Genomic DNA, 19,871 nt, shown 5'->3' on the forward strand with positions numbered 1-19,871 from the left:
TCTTCTAACAATCCTCTAAAATCTATTCTATCTCCCCTATAATTTACATTTTCACAAAAAAAAAAGTTTTGTGTGTTCAGTGTTGTATGTAGTGCATCTGTTATCCTAGTTTGAAAACTCTGACTTGTCTACAAGTTGAGAAAACAGCACATAACTTAGGAAAAAGCAGTGTTTTTAGAAAAATAGTCCCAAAGTTAAGGATATAATCTGAGTCATTCTCCAGTGTTCTCAGGTGCGTATGATGGCTCATCTGGGTCTTCCTGTTGCTCGTAATTTGTAATGTTGTATATAAATGTACATTAATACAATCACAAACACCAAGCCCCTGAATAAGAGGAAGTAACCAAATGTGGCTAAAATGTACAGCCCAGACTGGAATTGAACTGGGACCCTGTGACCCAGTGGCATCTGCTCTAAAAATTCAGCCAAGTAACCAGATATATTGTTGTTATTATTATTATTATTATTATTATTATTATTGTTATTATTATTATTATTATTATTATTTTATGTCACCATCTCAGTTCTATGTGGGGTGCATGAGTACTCATGCCTAGTTTAGGATTTGACGTTTTAGAGGGTTATGTGCTTATAAAATTACCATTCAAATTCACTGGGATTCAAATCCAGGAAATTTTGGCTTGGGATTTTATTGGCCTTAGTTATTCAACAAGATACAACTTCCCTAAAGTTGTCATTTTTGTTAGCATTACTAATACACGTTACTGATTATGCAGCCTATCAAGTAATGTTGTTAATGGAGGCTATGTACAGGTGACTCAAAAGTCTGTTAACATTTGATGAGGCAATAATTCATGGAATAATGGAGGTAGAGAGGTATTGACTGACACACGATTGACATTACTTGAGGTTTTATTGACACCCATATAAAGTACACAAAGTGATGAACAGATGCCGCTACTCAGAGGTACAAATGGCCACATATTCTTGACATACACCAGTATGATATATAGGTGTTGATTCCCATACAAAACCTCAATTTTTTCTCCGAATGAGTAAATTTATAATACCAATATAGTTGGTCCATTGTTTGACATTATAAATTTTCCAGCTAACTCATTTCTGGTTGCCAGCATTTTGCCGCAGTGGGCTGCGTTGGACTCATCATTTGGTAAATAGCACACTTACCAAGACGCATGGCTAGCGAATACCGTGGAGGCCACTGCGTAGGCTATTTGGAGCCACTGGCAGTGCCAATGCACTATTGAGTGACTTTGTCTCATTTTCAAAAATTGATGCTTGCGTGGTCATCAGATGATAAAGATGTTGATTCCCTTAGGGGACCTGAATTCTTTTTTTCCGAATTAGTAAATTTATAATATCAGTATAGTAACCAGATAGGGATGATGTGATTCTCTAACATATCGGTGTATACCAATATAGTTCGTCCGTTATTGGACATCATAAATTTTTCAGCTGACTCATTCCCGGTTGCCAGCATTTTGCCCCAGTGTGCTAAGTTGGGCTCATCAGTTTGTAAATAGCACACCTACCAAGATGCATGGCTAGTGCATACCGTGGAATGAGTTAGCTGGAAAATTTATAATGCCCAATAACGGACGAACTATATTGGTTTACACCGATATGTTAGAGAATCACATCATCCCTAATCTGGCCGAGGAACACCATCTGCAGGGTACGACGTTTGTGCAGTACGGCGCTCCGCCCCATATTCCTACACATGTGAAAGAGCTCTTGTGCACATAGTGTGTTGATCCGCCACTTCCATCATGCTTGGCCTCCCGGTACCCCGACCTCAATCCATATATGGTTATTCGTTGTGGTTTTCTCTGAAGTCCCAAGTCAAATGTGATCATCCGACCTCATTAGTGATGCTAAAAGACAACATCCTATGGCAGTTTCTCACCATACCCGCGGATATGCTCTCCCTCGACTGCAGGTATTGTTTATGAGCGACGGCCGACATCTTGAGCATGTATTATAAACAACATCATCTCTGCCAAATGTTGCTGGTTATGCTAATTATTGCTTGTATAGTATATGGAGTGCCATCTGTTGATCATTTTGTGTACTTTATTTTGATGTCAATAAAACCCCATGCAATGCCAATCACATGTGTCAATTCTTACCTCTCCATATTCCATGAGTTATTGCCCTGTCAAATGTTAACGGACTTCTGGTTCACCCTGAATTTTGTTATGTGATATTATGTTACGGGTAATGTTTATAAAAATTGCATTTTAAAGTGTTAATTTAGATATGTTTGGAAAGTGGAAATGCTTTGGATATGAAACTGTGTAGAATAATTTAGATAGGGAGATGTTCAATAAAGTTGCAAATTATTTGAAATTATTTAAGAAAAAGCTAGGTAAAAACTGATAGGGATTCTGACACTGGGTGACTGTCCGAAATGCAGAATAATAGTGATTGATTGATTGATTGATTGATTGATTGATTGATTGATTGATTGATTGATTGATTGATTGATTGATTGATTGATTGATTTACTTGTGTCAAGTAAAGTTTATCAGCATGCTCGAATTCAATAGAACACAATTCAGAAGGTCATTCAGTGGTGAAATACATATTTTATGGTTTCTGAAAATGATCTGTAGTGGAATATTGCTCTTCCGTGCAGGGAGTCTGCTGATACTGGAAATAGTTGAAGTACTGGATTTATACTGGAAATATACTGGAATTTTGAACCATATGCTGGAAAATTATAAAATACACCAGAACAAATATTATCATTCTTTATAATCTACCCTGGATGTTCACACTCTATAAGAACAGAGTAATTGTGTAGGTTGGCATTATAACTTAAAGTGTAATACTTATGTAGTACAGTAGTAACAATATAGTTACTAGAATAATAACTTGTGGTTTTCTCTAATAACACCGCATCGGGACATGACGCCCTCATCGCCCAGCATCTTTCTTGGTGTTGTAGACAGTCACTAACTTCCTCTTTTTTACTAATACTGTTGTCAGTTGCCATTCCCTTTTCCTTCATTCTTTTTTTTTTTCATTACTTCTAGTAGCATGCTTATAACATAATTCATCCATTATTATTTATTTTTTATTTACTTATTTATTTTGTTGTATCACTGATTTTTCAGAGACAATGAGTAAAATAAGAGGTAGACTTCTTTGAAAGATGACTGGTTGATCAAAACAGTAAATTTAGATCGGAATTGGCTTCATAGAGTGGAAAGTGGTAACTGTAAGGGTATTGCTCTTCGTGTAGGGCTAGTTTTGATATTGGCAACATGGTTATGTCTTCAGTTTGATGTCATGACAAAGGCAAAAGGCACATCAAAAGAGTAAACGCTTCAAGTTCCAGGAAAAAAGCTGTTGAACATGATATCTGCACAGGAAGCAACTACAGACTCTGTTCCAATGAAAGCTGAACTTTGTGAAGTACTAACGTCAGTTGTGAATGATAAGCATACTCGTGTTGTGCCTAGAAGCACTCTTAACAATTTTATCATCAAGGATGATGCTATTACTGCAGAAATATTGTGGGCTGTTGCTTAAGTTGTGACCCATTCCTCCACTGGAAGTTTTGGCATTTGTAGTGTTCTTTTTAAAATCATCTTTCCTGACAGCAAAATCATGAAGAAGTTCAAGTTGCACAAGTATAAACTTGGGTATCTGGTTATTTATGGTTTGGGTCGATACTTCCAAAAAGAATTGACAAACTAGGTTAAAGAGTGTCCTTGCTTTTTTATTTCTTTTGATGAAAGTTTAAATTCTGTCGCTCAGAAAGGTCAAGGCTTTTAGATTTTGGGGTGGTAAACTTAGTTCAAACAAGATATCTTACATCCACATTTTTAGGTCATTCTACTGCTGAGGACCTTCTGATGACGTTTTTGCAAAACTTGAAGGTCACTGGTTTGGATGCGAAAAAGATGCTACAAATATTAATGGACAGGCCAAATGTAAACCTGAAGTTTTTGAAAGATCTAAAAAATACTTACGTGACTCACCTTCAGATCTGCACCTGTTGGATTTTGGTACCTGCTCCTGCATACTATGCATGGTGCATAAAAAATGGCACACAACAACTCTGAATGGAACATTCACAGATTTTTGTGCTCTGTATATTACTTCTTCAAGGACTTTCCATGTAGACATGCAGATTACAAAGACATAACATGATCACATCTCTTTCCCCTGAAGTTCTGCTCTATCAGATGGTTCAAAAACCAAAAAGTTACTGAAAGAGCTGTGGAAATGCTGTCAAATATTAAGAAGTATGTTGATGCTTATGAGGAAAAACATCCTGCAGCAGAAAACTTGGGAATTATATAAAGTTTTGTAAGAAATGATCTGCTCCCAGCACAGTTGTGATTCATGCATTCTGTTTTCCTTGATCTAGAACAGTATCTCTCCAAGTATCAGAGTATCGATCCCCTTTTGCCTTTTATGTTCTCTGATCTGAGTACTGTGCTTGAACACCTGTTGGAAAGGATTGTAAAGAAACAGGTTTTAGAGTCAGCAAATTTTTCTCTCGATTGATTTGAAGAAATCAGATCAAAAATTAGATGGATGGCTTTTCCGGCGTTTGCTCTATTAACCAGTGTTTTGTCTTAGGTCTGACACTAGACTCTTCAGAGTGGGATGTGTTAGACCCTACCCACTGACGCTGGGGTGTATGCAGGTGAACTTATCAGAAGCTTATTCATGAAGCACAGTCTGATAACTGCATACGGGAGATAAAACTCCACAATGGAATTAATGCCCGCCTAGCAATTCCAAATGGAAATTCTAAGTTCCCATTTGGAATTGCTAGGCGGGCATTGCATGAACCTGCACGTAATTGTAGTGGTGGAAGTATGGAATGTTGTGTGTAAGGAAAGGAAGCTTAAGGGCGTCACAAACACTCAGTCCTCAGGCCAGGGATATTAATCATTACAATTAAAAATCCCTGACCCAGCTGGGAATTAAAGTCAAGGCCGCCTGTTGACAGGCGGATGCGTTGCCCCCTACACCGTAGGGCTGGACTATACTGAATATACTGGAAATATACTTGAATTTTGGAATGGAACTGTGTAGACACCCTGCCGTGACATTTTTCATCATGGTGATTTTATTTAATGCTTGTTCCTTTCTGATTTTTTTTTCTCAGAAGAGAAATTAATGGTATTTGCATTGTGCAGATATGAAATTGAGTTGGTTAGCTGTTTCTTGTTCACTTATATCTTTAACTCTTGTTATCTCATTATGCTCTTTTCTTAATTTACTTTCTTTATTTCTCTCTTATAGCCTCCTGTAGAGGTTAAGGATGAAATATCCACAGAAGAACACACTGTTCAACTGATCCCTTGTTTCAAAGAAGAAAACAAGTAAGTAAAGTTTGTTTACCTATTCCATGCCATGCTCATTGATGGATAACCATTTTTGTCAATTTAATTATTTTTTACAACTCTTGATTTCTTATGTAAATAGTGGTTAGAATTGAGTGAAATGTTCAAAAACTTCAAGATATCTGTCAGTGCAAAATATATTTGAGTCAATTCAGTACATTAAAGTCTGTTTGTTTAAAATACCTTTATGTAACCATGAAGTTTCTTTGTTGTTTTACTGTCACTGCATCATACATCATCATATTTTCATCTGAAATGTCATCTGCAATTATTTTGTCCAAAACATTCTGTTTTTTTCAGATCTGTTAAGCCCTTTTTTTTTACTACTAACTTTACCCTTGTTCTACTTTAGACTAGTATTTTGAAAACATCCATATAATTTCAGACTAGTCCTATTAAGCACAGAAATGGATAAATCAAAGCTTTGTTGATCGGTCCATTAACTATCCTTGCATTTGGATGCCATTAATGGGAAATATAAACAAATATTTTAACAAGTATTCTAAAACACCAATTAACAAAATATTCTGTGTATCTATTAATACTAATTAAAAAACGTGCACGTGGAAGTAAATATCTCATACTGAGGAAGAACACCAGGTGAATGCTGGGGCTGTAACATAATTAAAGCCTTAGTCGCTTCCTTCCTAATCCTATCTCCTTCCCATCCTTGTATTGCCAAAAAGGTTGTAATGGTTTAGTGCAATGTTAAACCAATGTTGTTGTGTTTGAGTCATCAGTCCATAGACTGGTTTGATGCAGCCCTCCACACCACCCTATCCTGTGCTAATTTTCATTTCTACGTAACTATTGCATCCTACATCTGCTCTGATCTGTTTGTCATATTCATACCTTGGTCTAGCCCTACCGTTCTTACCACCTACACTTCCTTCTAAAACCAACTGAACAAGTCCTGGGTGTCTTAAGATGTGTCCTATCATTCTATCTCTTCTTTTCGTCAAATTTAGCCAAATCGATCTCCTCTCACCAATTCGATTCAGTATCTCTTCATTCGTGATTCGATCTATCCATCTCACCTTCAGCATTCTTCTGTAACACCACATTTCGAAAGCTTCTATTCTCCTTCTTTCTGAGCTAGTTATCGTCCATGTTTCACTTCCATACAATGCCACGCTCCACACGAAAGTCTTCAAAAACATCTTTCTAATTCCGATATCAATGTTTGAAGTGAGCAAATTTCTTTTCTTAAGAAAGCTCTTCCTTGCTTGTGCTAGTCTGCATTTTATGTCCTCCTTACTTCTGCCATCGTTAGTTATTTTACTACCCAAGTAACAATATTCATCTACTTCCTTTAAGACTTCGTTTCCTAATCTAATATTTCCTACATCACCTGCCTTCGTTCGACTGCACTCCGTTACTTTTGTTTTGGACTTATTTATTTTCATCTTGTAGTCCTTACCCAAGACTTCATCCATACCATTCAGCAACTTCTTGAGATCTTCTGCAGTCTCAGATAAAATAACAATATCATCGGCAAATCTCAATGTTTTGATTTCCTCCCCTTGGACTGTGATTCCCTTTCCAAATTTCTCTTTGATTTCCTTTACTGCCTGTTCTATGTAAACATTGAAAAGGAGAGGGGACAAACTGCAGCCTTGCCTCACTCCTTTCTGGATTACTGCTTCTTTTTCAAAGCCCTCGATTCTTATCACTGCAGACTGATTTTTATACAGGTTGTAGATAATTCTTCGTTCTCGGTATCTGATCCCTATCATTTTCAGAATCATAAATAGCTTGCTCCAATCAACATTATTGAATGCCTTTTCTAGATCTACGAATGCCATGTACGTGGGCTTGTCCTTCTTGATTCGATCCTCTATGATCAGACGTAAAGTCAGGATTGCTTCACGTGTTCCTACATTTCTTCTGAAGCCAAATTGATCTTCTCCCAACTCAGCTTCAACTTGTTTTTCCATTCTTCTGTAAATAATACGTGTTAAAATTTTGCAGGCATGGGATACCAAACTAATGGTGCGGTAGTTTTCACACCTGTCAGCACCGGCTTTCTTGGGAATAGGTACAACAACATTCTTCCGAAAATCGGATGGGACTTCTCCTGTCTCATACATCTTGCACACTAAATGAAATAACATTACCATGCTGGTTTCTCCTAAGGCAGTCAGTGATTCAGAGGGAATATCATCAATTCCAGGTGCCTTGTTCCTATTTAGGTCACTCACAGCTCTGTCAAACTCTGACCTCAAAATTGGGTCTCCCATTTCATCAGCATCAACAACCTCTTCATGTTCCAGAACCAAATTATCTACATTGTTACCTTGATACAACTGTTGGATATGTTCCTGCCATCTTTCTGCTTTGTCTTCTTTCCCTAGAAGTGGCTTTTCATCTGAGCTCTTAATATTCATGCACGTAGATTTCCTTTCTCCAAAGGTTTCCTTGATTTTCCTGTATGCAGCATCTACCTTTCCCAGGACCATACAGCCTTCGACATCCTTGCACTTCTCCTTCAGCCATTCTTCCTTAGCTATCTTGCACTTTCTATCCACTTCATTCTTTAATTGCCTGTATTCTTTTCTGCCTTCTTCATTTCTAGCATTCTTGTATTTTCGTCGTTCATCAATCAGGTCTAGTATCTCCTGAGTTATCCACTGATTCGTAGTTGATATTTCTTCTTTCCTAACATTTCTTCAGCAGCCCTACTGACTTCATTTTTCATGACTCTCCACTCTTCCTCTATAGTGTTTCCTTCAGCCTTTTCATTTAGTCCTTGTGCAACATGTTCCTTGAAACAATCCCTCACACTCTTTTCTTTCAACTTGTCTAGATCCCATCTGTTTGCATTCTTTCCTTTCTTCAATTTCTCAACTTCAGATGGCATTTCATGACCAACAAGTTGTGGTCAGAGTCCACGTCTGCTCCTGGGAAAGTTTTGCAGTCCAACACCTGGTTTCTGAATCTCTGCCTAATCATAATGAAGTCTATTTGATACCTTGCAGTGTCTCCAGGTCTTGTCCACATATACAGCCGTCGTTTGTGGTGTTTGAACCAAGTATTGGCAAGGACTAAATTATGATCAGTGCAGAATTCAACCAGCCAACTTCCTCTTTCGTTCCTTTGTCCCAATCCAAATTCTCCTACTGTACTACCTTCTCCTCCTTGGCCTACCACTGCATTCCAGTCTCTCATCACAATTAGATTCTCGTCACCTTTTACATATTGTATTAAATCTTCTATCTCCTCATATATTCTTTCAATTTCATCATCATCCGCTGAACTAGTAGGCATATAGACCTGCACTATTGTGGTGGGCATTGGTTTGGTGTCTATCTTGACGACAATAATTCTTTCACTATGCTGGTCGTAGTAGCTTATCCGCTGCCCTATTTTCTTATTCATTATTAAACCAACTCCTTCATTTCCCCTGTTTGATTTTGTATTGATAATTCGGTAGTCACCTGACCAAAAATCCTGTTCTTCCTGCCAACGTACTTCATTTATACCAACTACATCTAACTTTAGCCTATCCATCTCCCTTTTCAGATTCTCTAACCTACCACAACGATTCAAACTTCTAACATTCCACGCTCCGACTCGCAGAATGTCAGTATCCATCTTCCTGACGATCGCCCCCTCTCGTGTAGTCCCCACCCGGAGATCCGAATGGGGGACTAGTTTACCTCCGGAATATTTTACCCGGGAGAAAGCCATCATCAGTACATCATTCATACAGAGAGAGCTGCATGTCCTCGGGAGGTAGTTACGGCTGTAGTTTCCCGTTGCTTTCAGCCGTGTAGCAGTATCAACACAGTTAAGCCATGTTGAGTATTATTACAAGGCCGTATCAGTCAATCATCTAGACTGCCATCCTTGCAACTACCGAAAGGCTGCTACCCCCCTTTCAATGAACCATTCGTTAGTCTGGTCTCTCAACAGATACCCATCCGATATGGTTGCACCTGCGGCTCGGCTATCTGCATCATTGGGACACGCAAGCCTCCCCACCGCGGCAAGGTCACATGGTTCGCACTAGCAAAAAAAATTTGAGAAACATATTTCACAAATTTGACCCTATTCAGTGTTTCTACAGAGGGTAGTTCAGGATCTCTGGTGATGAGTTTTAAGGCCAGTAGTGGCACTGTTATCAACTTGAGCATTTTAAAATGGGCAGTGATCATTCACGTCAGTACTGAGAATGTGTGTGTAGTTTTGTGACATTAGCTGCAATGTTGCCGAAGCAGATTGACCCTTGCTGGGAGGACTGCATAACAGCAGTTTTAATTGCTAAATATAGCTATTCTGTAATCCAAGGAATGTGCAAGGAATATGAATGAAAAGGTCATAGGCCAACTGGGCTTAAGTCTTGAGAGAAAAAGCATATGACTTTACAAGCAACCACCAGCTGTACGCCGGATGTGGAGTGGAAAGTGAAGGTCCTGCCTCCCAAAGGACTATCGCACATAAGTTGGGGATGTTTGTTTCAACAGTTAACACCATCATCAACAAGGATCTGCAATTAGAATAACAGCATAAGCACATTTTGGTACGTCGCTGTGTGAGAGCTATCTGGCAGGGGACAGATAGAAAAATGTGGTGGTATTAGACTGTAACATACCCTGCCCGATTTACTACCATCCTAGGGACAAAAATATTGTATAATGAATGCCAGGAAAGTTTTCCAAGGTATTTCATAATTATCCCTGGATTCTGCTACAGTGGCAAGTTAACAATTGGCCATGTTGCTGATAATGTGAAGGTGAACTCTACATACTATCAGCAAGAAGTTTTAACATCCATTTACAACACAGATATCCCAGCACTGTGTGGGAGGGTGAAAAATCAGATATGGGTACATCAAGTTAAACCATCCAGCCACACCTCTTGTTCGAATCATCTGTTCGTAGAGAGAATGGAGATAGAATCTGGAAACAGTGCAATTCCTTTTACTGACATTCCATCGAAGGCACTCTGGACATCTGTGCATTTGGACTCCTAAAATGGGCCTTAGAAATGGATGTCCATGCACTACCAGTGGCCTCTGAAAAGCCTGTTGGGAGGAGTGGGATAAGATATGCTAGCTCATTGGAAACATCTGCTGCAGAGGAAATTATGTTTTTGGGATATACCAAGATATGCTGGCTTTCCAGTAGAGCTTTATCATTGGTGGAGACATAGCTTTTCATAATATAATTACCCTTCAAATATCGTCACACAAGATTCCAAACAACCTTCTGTAACTCAATTTTACCCATAAATATTGAGATAGGAGAAAACGTCGTATGACCATCCATATAGAGTGATAAAAAGGGCATCTGATGGTGCAATCCATTTGTCGATATGATGTACTATTTAGGAGCAGTAAATCTCACAATGAAGATTTACACTTAAAAAACATGCCCATGATTATCTGTCTGTCTATGTACATAAACTAGCTATTATCGCAGTTTCCCTCGCAAAGATTTCCTAATATGATAAAAGAAATCGTTCCTTGGTACCACACTAAGACATCATCTTAAAATTCCTATAGTAAAAACGCTCACCAAAAAATTGAGTTTCATTTACTCCAGAACCTCTTTGCAAACCACATTTGTGGTATTGCCATTTGGGGCTAAGGTGACCAGGCTACTGGCAGAGCTAACTCTGGAACTTGTGACATAGAACTGTAAATGTGAAGAACAGTCCTCTATCAAGTAAAAAAAAGAAGAGCTTATTTTTAATGGAGATTCAAATACCTATTTCTATGTCTGTAACATCTTCAGTTTTTAACATAAAAGAATTTCAACTCTTATTTACTTATTTTCTCTCTCTCTCTCTCTCATCTCTCTCTCTCTCTCTCACACACACACACACACACACACACACACCCTCTTAAGTGGATTCTCTGAAAACAAAACATATTATGTCTATCTGGATTTTTTAAAAGGAGATTCCAAATACCAATTTTTATATCTGTTACATCTTATGTTTTTGAGATATACTTATTTTAAAAATTCATTCCATTTTTACTTGTCTTAACCCACCTTATCCCGCTTAGGAGGAATTTCTGAAAACAAAAAATTCATACTTGGATATACTCATTTTAAAAATTCACCCCTTTTTCACCTCTTTTCACTCCATTAATTGGATTTTCTGAAAACAAAATAATATGCGTTTCTTTATTTTAGAGGAGATTCCATGTCCCAATTTTCACGTCAGTAACATCATCAATGTTTGAAACATAAGTATCTCATCAAAAGAATTCAACCCCTTGTTCACTTATTTTAACCCCCGTTTTGTGGATATTCTGAAAACAAAGAAAATGTTTCCTTACATTTAAAGGAGATTGCAAATATCAATTTTCATGTCTGTAACATATTCAGTTTTTGACGTCTAAGTATACTCATATTAAGAATTCAACCCTTTATGTGGTCTTTTTGAACCCCTTAAATGCATTTTCCGAAAAGAAAAAGTAGGAGTGTTTTTTGTTATTTATAGGAAATTCCAAATACCAGTGTTCATGTCTGTAATATTTTCAGCTAATGAGATATTTGTATCATCATAAAAATAATTCAGCACCTTCACTTCTTTTTAACCCCCCAATTGGATTTACCAAAAAAAGTGTTTCTTTATAAATGAGATTCCAGATACCAATTTTAATGTCTGTAACATCATCAGTTTTTGAGGTATATATATCCTTATAAAGGAATTAAACTCCTCCTTCACTTCTTTCTAACTCCTGTCCTATCCCTTTAGTGGATTTTCCAAAAACAAAAAATATGTGTTTCTTTATTTTTAAATTCCAAATACCAATTTTTGTGTCTGTAACAACTTCAGTGTTTGATAAATAAGTATCCTCATAAGCAGAATTAAACTTCTTCACTCAATCTTCTTTTTTTCAATCATTTTTACCCCTTAACACATTCAACGTCAAACCCGTAGATACATGTTATTCAACTCCATGCTTCGTCAGTCAAACCCATATGTATACATTTGCATGCATTGTGTACTTCACTGATCTCATGTATGAACGAGATATAGTGTCATGCTTTGAAGTTCCGTGGAAATGCTCAGAGAAGTTCTGTACGGCAGATATACCACTCCATTTTGCTTGTTTTGAAAGCGATCTGATGTTATTTCAGCTTCATTGGAGTGGAACATCTATCCCGTTGACATGTAGCCACCATGGTGTCTTGAAGTATACATTCAACTCTTGTTGATGCAAAAGTTGAATGTTTCCACATAAATCGTTATTTTGGAGAGCTATATTTTGATAATGAAGATAGAATATATATATGGGGCGATGCTAAATACAAGAAAGTATGAGACTAATTAGTGATGATGAATCTCATGCAGAATTGTCAACCCCTTCTCCGATAAATTCTCAATTCTTTTTCCCCAAATCTCAATGGTGGTGATAGTAACAGTTCTTTAGTTCTTGAATCAACAATTTTATATTTTTTTCAGCATGAAATATCAATGAGCGGAGTGGCCGTGCATGTTAGCATGCTACAACTATGGTGCCAAGCTCTGCACTTGGTAGGCAAGTGATTTCGAACCTCACCATCAGTTGTCCTTAGAACGTTTTTTTAGTTTCCCTTTTGCACTCCCAAGCAAATGCCGGGACAGTTTGCTATTCGTAGGCCACAGCCGATTCCTTCCACTTCCTTACGCAGATTTAATCACCATCATCATTTTCGTATTGATTTCTCTACTTACGTTGGCATCAGATGGGCATCTGGCCATAAATACATGCAGTGAAATATAATCTCACTTCATCCCTGGCCCCGTATTAAGCTACAGGGCTAAGGGGATGATATGCATTCCATTAAAAGTATCAGTAAATATTGTAATAGTTGTAGAGTCCGCCATGCTAACTCGCTGCGCGCTGGGGTCGTCTCCATCGCCCCACCCCCTTTACTCTTGAGCGCGGCAATCCACGAGCAACACTCAAGCGCTGGGCCGGCCCTTCTCACTTCTATCCGTGATCGCGCCACAGAGGACTATGGAAACGACTGGAAGATTAATCTGGAGTCTTCTATTTCGCGAGGTTCCTCGATCCATCGAACATACGGACGATTCTAGAAGAACCAGCGCAGGTATGTAAGAGAGGAACGACCTGCCTGGAGTCAGTGAGAATTCGAGAGTGAGAGTTAGTTAGTGAGTGAGTGGGAGTGAGATTGAGTTCGCTGGAGTGCAGTCAGTGATGGCCTGGGAGTGTGCAGCCTGATGAAGTATCTGCCTGTGGAGCCGAGGACTCGTTCCTGTATTCCTGATGTCGTGTGTGTGTGTGTCCCTTGAGGCTGGCTGCTGGAGGAGAACCTGGGATGTTCTGGAGCGGCGAAGAAGGGAACACTAGGAGACAACGTGTGAGGACTATGGAGTTCAACAGACTTAAGTGAACAGCGGATACTATCCCGACCTGCGAGGCTGACATGTAGGCTGTGGACTGTGACAGCGCTAACGAGTGTGACTGAATGGCTGAGAGAGTGTACTGCAAATAATCGATGACTCTGTGTGTATGTGCGTGTGTCATTGTAGATGGAACATAAGAGAAACCAAGAGAGAGAGCGCAAACCGTCTATAAGTGTGTGACCGTGTACGTGTGTAACTTGTGGCTCGGCTATCGTCTGTGTGTGTGTGTAAATCTGTAATTGTAGTGCTTAATTAATCTTAGAAATAGGTTGCTACCAGGTGCTGTACTCATTTATTTACTTATTTACCCCGCCAACACGTCACAACTGGTGACAGAAGTGGGATAGACAAGTGTGATAAACTAGTGGATAAACTCTTACGTAAAATTGGTGTCATAATCGAGTACCTGGTAGCGTATTTCGTAGTCGACAAAAATGAAGTGAAATGAATTCCGAACAGCTTCAGATTTTTCTAAGCAAGTTTAATGAGCTTGAAAACAAAATCTTATCTTCCTATGGTGAACTCATTAGTGAACTGAGATCTGAGCGGAGGTCAAACCCGGACCAGCTGGAAACTGATTTGAGTGAACGGAAGAGTGAGCAGTTAAAATCAGGAGACGATGTTGTGGGATGGCAACGAACTGGACGATAAGGGATCCGAAGAGATGCTCGCGGTTGTGGAGTCCGGAGTTCAAGGCCCAGAGGTGGAAGTGATTGCCTGCGTGCGGAAATGATGGCTGTGGAGACGCGAATGAATCCTGCTAGCAGCGATGGCGGCTCCACCATCGTGAAGTTGGAAAACCTACGGGACGACGGGATTACTTCCAAGAGAACATGCCGGACCCAGTTCGAGACCGGATCGACGTCCAAGAAGAGTGCCGAATATCCGATCGCCGGAATACGTGTACAGCGCAGCCCCCAGCCAAGTTCGACCTACGAGGAGCTTATGGGAGTGCTCGACGTACGCTGCGGTGTCCACCAACAGAAAGCCACCTACCGAGTTCCGTCGCAAGAGAGGGCTCACCGCACAGATATAACGCCGTGGATAATCGACGTCGAGATCGAGCGGCTAGGCGACGTGACTGTGGAAGAGTTATCGCGAGTTGACACCAAGCTCGAGGCGGCTGACGCCTGAGAGAAACTACGTGGCAGTGAGATCCGTCCAGGGAGGACGATCGGCAAGAACGAAGAGGCCCTGTAGATGACTCACGAGACAGAGGCAGCGACTTCAACGGCACGGCTGGAGGGACCCCTACTAGGAGACGGAGCAGCAATGGAAGACGAACCGATGACCAACGAACGAGGATGCGAGCTGACTAGGACACTTGTTCTGGCACAAAGCTGCGTGCTGGTACGAATATCAAATTCCGCACCCCGGAAGAAGAGGAAATCCATCAGGGCTAAACCTGGGACGAGCAAACCAGTCCCGGGCATCACACCAGAGGACTACGAAGGCGCTCAAGCCCTGAAAGTAGACGCGGGTGTGGACGAAAAGAAAATCACGAAAGTTTCGGCTGCCACGCGAGGACTTGCTGACCATTATCACCGGAAACGAAGACACCGTCGACCGGACCCAGCGGATCCCCCATGGGAAGGTGGTGGCCAACCGAACAAACCATCTTGCAGCGTATCGTTGAGCTGCTCGGGACAAGCAGCCTTAAAGAGGGGGCAATGTAATGGTTGTAGAGTCCACCGTGCTAACTCGCTACGCACCATGGGTGTCTCCCATCGCCCCACCCCTCTTACGCTCGAGCGCGCCAATCCACAAGCAACACTCAAGCACTGGGCCAGCCCTTCTCACTTCTATCCATGGGTCGCGCCACAGAGGACTACGGAAACGACTGGAAGATTAATCTGGAGTCTTCTATTTCGCGAGGTTCCTCGATCCATCGAACATACGGACGATTCTAGAAGAACCAGCGCAGGTATGTAAGAGAGGAACGACCTGCCTGGAGTCAGTGAGAATTCGAGAGTGAGAGTGAGTTAGTGAGTGAGTGGGAGCGAGATTGAGTTCGCTGGAGTGCAGTCAGTGATGGCCTGGGAGTGTGCAGCCTGGTGAAGTATCTGCCTGTGGAGCCGAGGACTCGTTCCTGTATTCCTGATGTCGTGTGTGTGTGTGTGTGTGTGTGTGTGTGTGTGTGTGTGTGTGTGTGTGTGTGTGTGTGTGTCCCTTGAGGCTGGCTGCTGGAGGAGAACCTGGGGTGTTCTGGAGCGGCGAAGAAGGGAACACTAGGAGACGACGTGTGAAGACTGTGGAGTTCAACAGACTTAAGTGAACAGCGGATACTATCCCGACCTGCGAGGCTGACGTGTAGGCTATGGACCGTGACAGCGCTAAGGAGTGTGACTGAGTGGCTGAGAGAGTGTACTGCAAATAATCGATGACTTTGTGTATGTGTGTGTGTCATTGTAGATGGAACATAAGAGAAACCAAGAGAGAGAGCACGAACCGTCTGTGTGTAAATCTGTAGTTGTAGTGCTTAGTTAATAAATCTTAGAAATAGGTTGTTACCAGTTGCTTGTTCCTTTAAAAATGGCCCAGAGGGTTCGCCTGTTCATCAAAACTCAGCAGTGAAAAGGTAAAATGGATTTTCCGAAAACAAAAAATAAATGGTTTTGTTTTTTATAAGAAGATTCCAGGTACTAATTTTTATGTCTGTTACATCTTCAGTTTTTTATATATATCTACACTCATGAAAATAATTCAAGTGCTTCACTTCTTCTTTTCTCACCACTAACCCATTAAGTAGACTCTGAACACAAGAATATGTTTTTCTTCATTTTTAAAGGGGATTTCTCTCCAAAAACCGTAAATGAGTAGTTAGTGGGATATAAAACAAATAACATTATTATTGTTATAAAGGGATTTCAGATACTAATTTTTACACCTGTAACTTGTTAAGATTTTGAGATATATTCATTTTCAAAACTCACCCATATTTCATTCCTTTTAACCCCCCTTTAAGAGGATTTTCCAGAAAAATGTTGTTTATTATTAAAGGAGATTCCAAATACCAATTTTTCACATCTGTAAAATATTAAGTTGGGTATATTTTAAAAATTTGCCCCATTTTTTCACTTCTTTTCCCCTCCCCTTAAGTGGACCTTCCAAAACAATTAGTTATGTGTTTCATTGTTTTTCTCTTTTTGAGATACAAGTATCTTCATAAAAAGGATGAAGCCCTCTTTTCACCTATTTTAACCCCGTTAAGTGGATTTTCCAAAAACAAAAATTTTTTCTTTATTTTTAAAGGAGATTCCAGTTACCAAGTTTCACATCTATACCTTAATTTTTTGAGATATGGAAATATTCATTTTAAAAACTCTTCCCACTTTTCACCCCATAGCTACAGAATACCCAAAAATCCTCTCTTAATGAGCACCTACACTATAATATAAATGTATCCCCAAAACTTCATTTCTTTGATTCGGCGATGATGAAACAGTCAGGACATATTATTTTATATACATAGATGGAAGTCAGTTTTGGAAATAGACGTGAATTAATGAGGCACTTCTAGGCATCGTAGAAAATTAAAACTTTATACCAGAGTACCTGATGACCTCAGGATCCCTAGAAAAATTAAAAATTCATGAAAGTCCCTGAGGAGACAGGATTGGGGTGTTTTAAAATTTACGGCTCTTTATAAGAACGCATGTGTAAGCATTCCTTTCACCCTGTGAGGTATCTCTTTCCAAAGTGATGACCTATAGATTTTGTGGGCTTAAGTGTTTCTTCAGAGTGCTAATTTTTGCTCCATTCCCACAAATCAAGATGGCAGCACAATCTGCCATACGAGCTAGAAAATTGAAATTTGGTCAAATTATAGCTTTTAGCTGGTAGCTAATGGAAAATTTCCAAGAAGTTTAAATATTTCACTTTTTACCCACAAAAAATTTTGAAATATGGAGGCAATTTGAATGACGGTGCAGACCTTCATTTCAAGATATTTGGTGGGTAAATGGTAAGTTGTATCACAAAGTTTGCTTAATTTAAAGAGATCTACAACTTTGGTCCTATGAACTTTTGTTGTATCTTGATCACTTATATATTATATATAACTGTATTTCTTGATGTTAGATAAATTTTGTCATTTTACAAGTATATTTTCTAGTTTGTCACAATTGTAGAAATGATATAATCATCAAATTGCGTTTGCTTATTGGCACTAACAGTGGCTGTATGCAACCTAAACTTTATGATTCTGGCTTCCACATAAGTATGTGAAAATGAAAGCAGTGTGAGGAAACTGTACCCAAATTTTACCCTATTTAAAGCTTCTGTCTGCAAGCCCCTATGGCTCAGATGGCAGCACGCTGACCTCTCACAGCTGGGTCCCATGGTTGAAATACCGGTCACTCCATGTGAGATTTGTGCTGGACAAACCAAAGGCGGGACAGGTTTTTTTCCGGGTACTTGGTTTTCCCTGTCATATTTCATTCCAGCAACACTCTCCAATATCATTTCATCATTGCCCCAGAGGAATGCGACAGGCTTCAACAGCCGGCACAATTCCTATCCTCGCCACTAGATGGAGGTCTACATTCATTCCATTCCTGACCCGGTCATATGACTCAAAACAGGCTGTGGGTTTTTAATTTTAAAGCTTCTATCTCCATGTAACGCATACATAGGGGAGATACGAGAAAATGTCATAGAACCAACCATGTAGACCACTAACATTAGCCTCTGATGGCACAATCCGTTTGTCAATATGAGGTACATTTAGGAACAGTTAATCTCATACTGAAGGTCTTCAATTTCAAATGTGCATATACATTCGTATGTCTGTCAAAAGGCTAGGGAGCAGGCAATTTTGTTCAAAACTCCCTCACCCGATTGTGTCTGTTAAGTGGAGGAGATATTCTAGAAGACGTAATCGGGCTATGGTGACAATTACAAGATATTCTTAAGAGCGGTAGATTGCATTTGAGGTAATGGAGGTCCAGCAGCAAAAAGATCTTGCAGGATTTGGAAAGTAAAAGCGACTAAGGGACTTTTCTGGTTTTAGACAAAGGTGAAGCTAGTAGACTCTTGGCCTCCTTTGGGACTTAACACTAGATTGCCTTCAGTTTCGAGTTGAGCTGGCAAAGCAGTTACCAAGATCGAAAAGAGAAGTCGCTTCCAAAATCACACCGATTTTTGATCCACTAGGACCCGTGGGTTCAGTACTGATCAAAGGGAAGTTGACGATGCAACACTTAAGGCTAGATGGATTAGAATGAGATCAGTCATTGTCCCGAAAGCACCTTCAGATTTGAAACGAGTACTATACGTCATTAGAAAGACTGAACAACATCAGAATTATGAGAAACATAAATCGTGGAAATTGCTCTGGCTCTTTTCATTTGTTTGGATTTGGTTATGCATCAGAGAAGGCTTTTGGAACCTGCATGTATGCAGTTTGTCAAACGCAAAGTGGTCTGTATATTTCCAATTTTCTGCAAAGAGGAAAGCAGCTCCTTCAAAAACACTTTTGTTGCCAAGACTCGAATTGGAGGCAGCCGTTCTCGCACAACTCGTCAAAACAGCAGTGAGTGCTTTGAAAGAAAAACAATTGGCCAGATTGCATTTGGGATGGATCAACACTGGACTAAGGCTGCTGAAGACATTTTTGGCAAACAGGATCGCAAAGATTCAAACAATCACTGATGCAACTGTCTGGAAGCATGTTGTTTCGACTGAAAATCCAGCTGATCTTCTCTCGAGAGGAATTGTTTCAGCAGAAGTCGAAGAAAAACATTTTGATGTGGCGGCGCTTCTTGGCTTTGCATGTGACGTCAATAACCATAGCATTCAGAAGAATTTCAAACAGAACTACCAGAGCTGAAGGTCACAGCAGTTACGTTGACAGCAACATCAACCAGCATTCTACTGAGTAAATTATCGTCATTTGCCAAGAGATTCATTTATAGTCGCAAACTGCCAGAGAGAAAAAAAAAATGTTCGCAAGAACTACAAGAAACTTGTAAAGCGTAGAAACAGGTAGTCAGATGGACACAATTAGAAGCATTCCCTCAAGTAGTACATCGCTTAATTAATAATAAAGACCTCCCAACGAAAAGTTATCTGAAGTCAGTCAGTCCATTTCTGGACAGTGACTGATTGGTTAAGGTTGGAGGGAAGCTTCATTTCTCGGAGCTAACACAT

The 19,871-nt window shown here is 39.8% G+C and overlaps 1 protein-coding gene across 1 annotated transcript in view; it reads left to right on the top strand.

Annotated features, from left to right (window-relative positions):
- LOC137498989 (zinc finger protein 271-like) overlaps window positions 1-19,871 on the top strand; it is an 86,449-nt gene that overhangs the window by 48,805 nt on the left and 17,773 nt on the right. The window contains exon 3 of the mRNA XM_068226972.1: window positions 5,251-5,330. Coding sequence (XP_068083073.1) covers window positions 5,251-5,330 — 80 coding nt within the window. The remainder of the gene's footprint in view (window positions 1-5,250; window positions 5,331-19,871) is intronic.

The sequence above is a fragment of the Anabrus simplex genome, chromosome 3 (genome assembly GCF_040414725.1).
Source record: "Anabrus simplex isolate iqAnaSimp1 chromosome 3, ASM4041472v1, whole genome shotgun sequence".
Taxonomy (NCBI): Eukaryota; Metazoa; Arthropoda; class Insecta; order Orthoptera; family Tettigoniidae; genus Anabrus; species Anabrus simplex.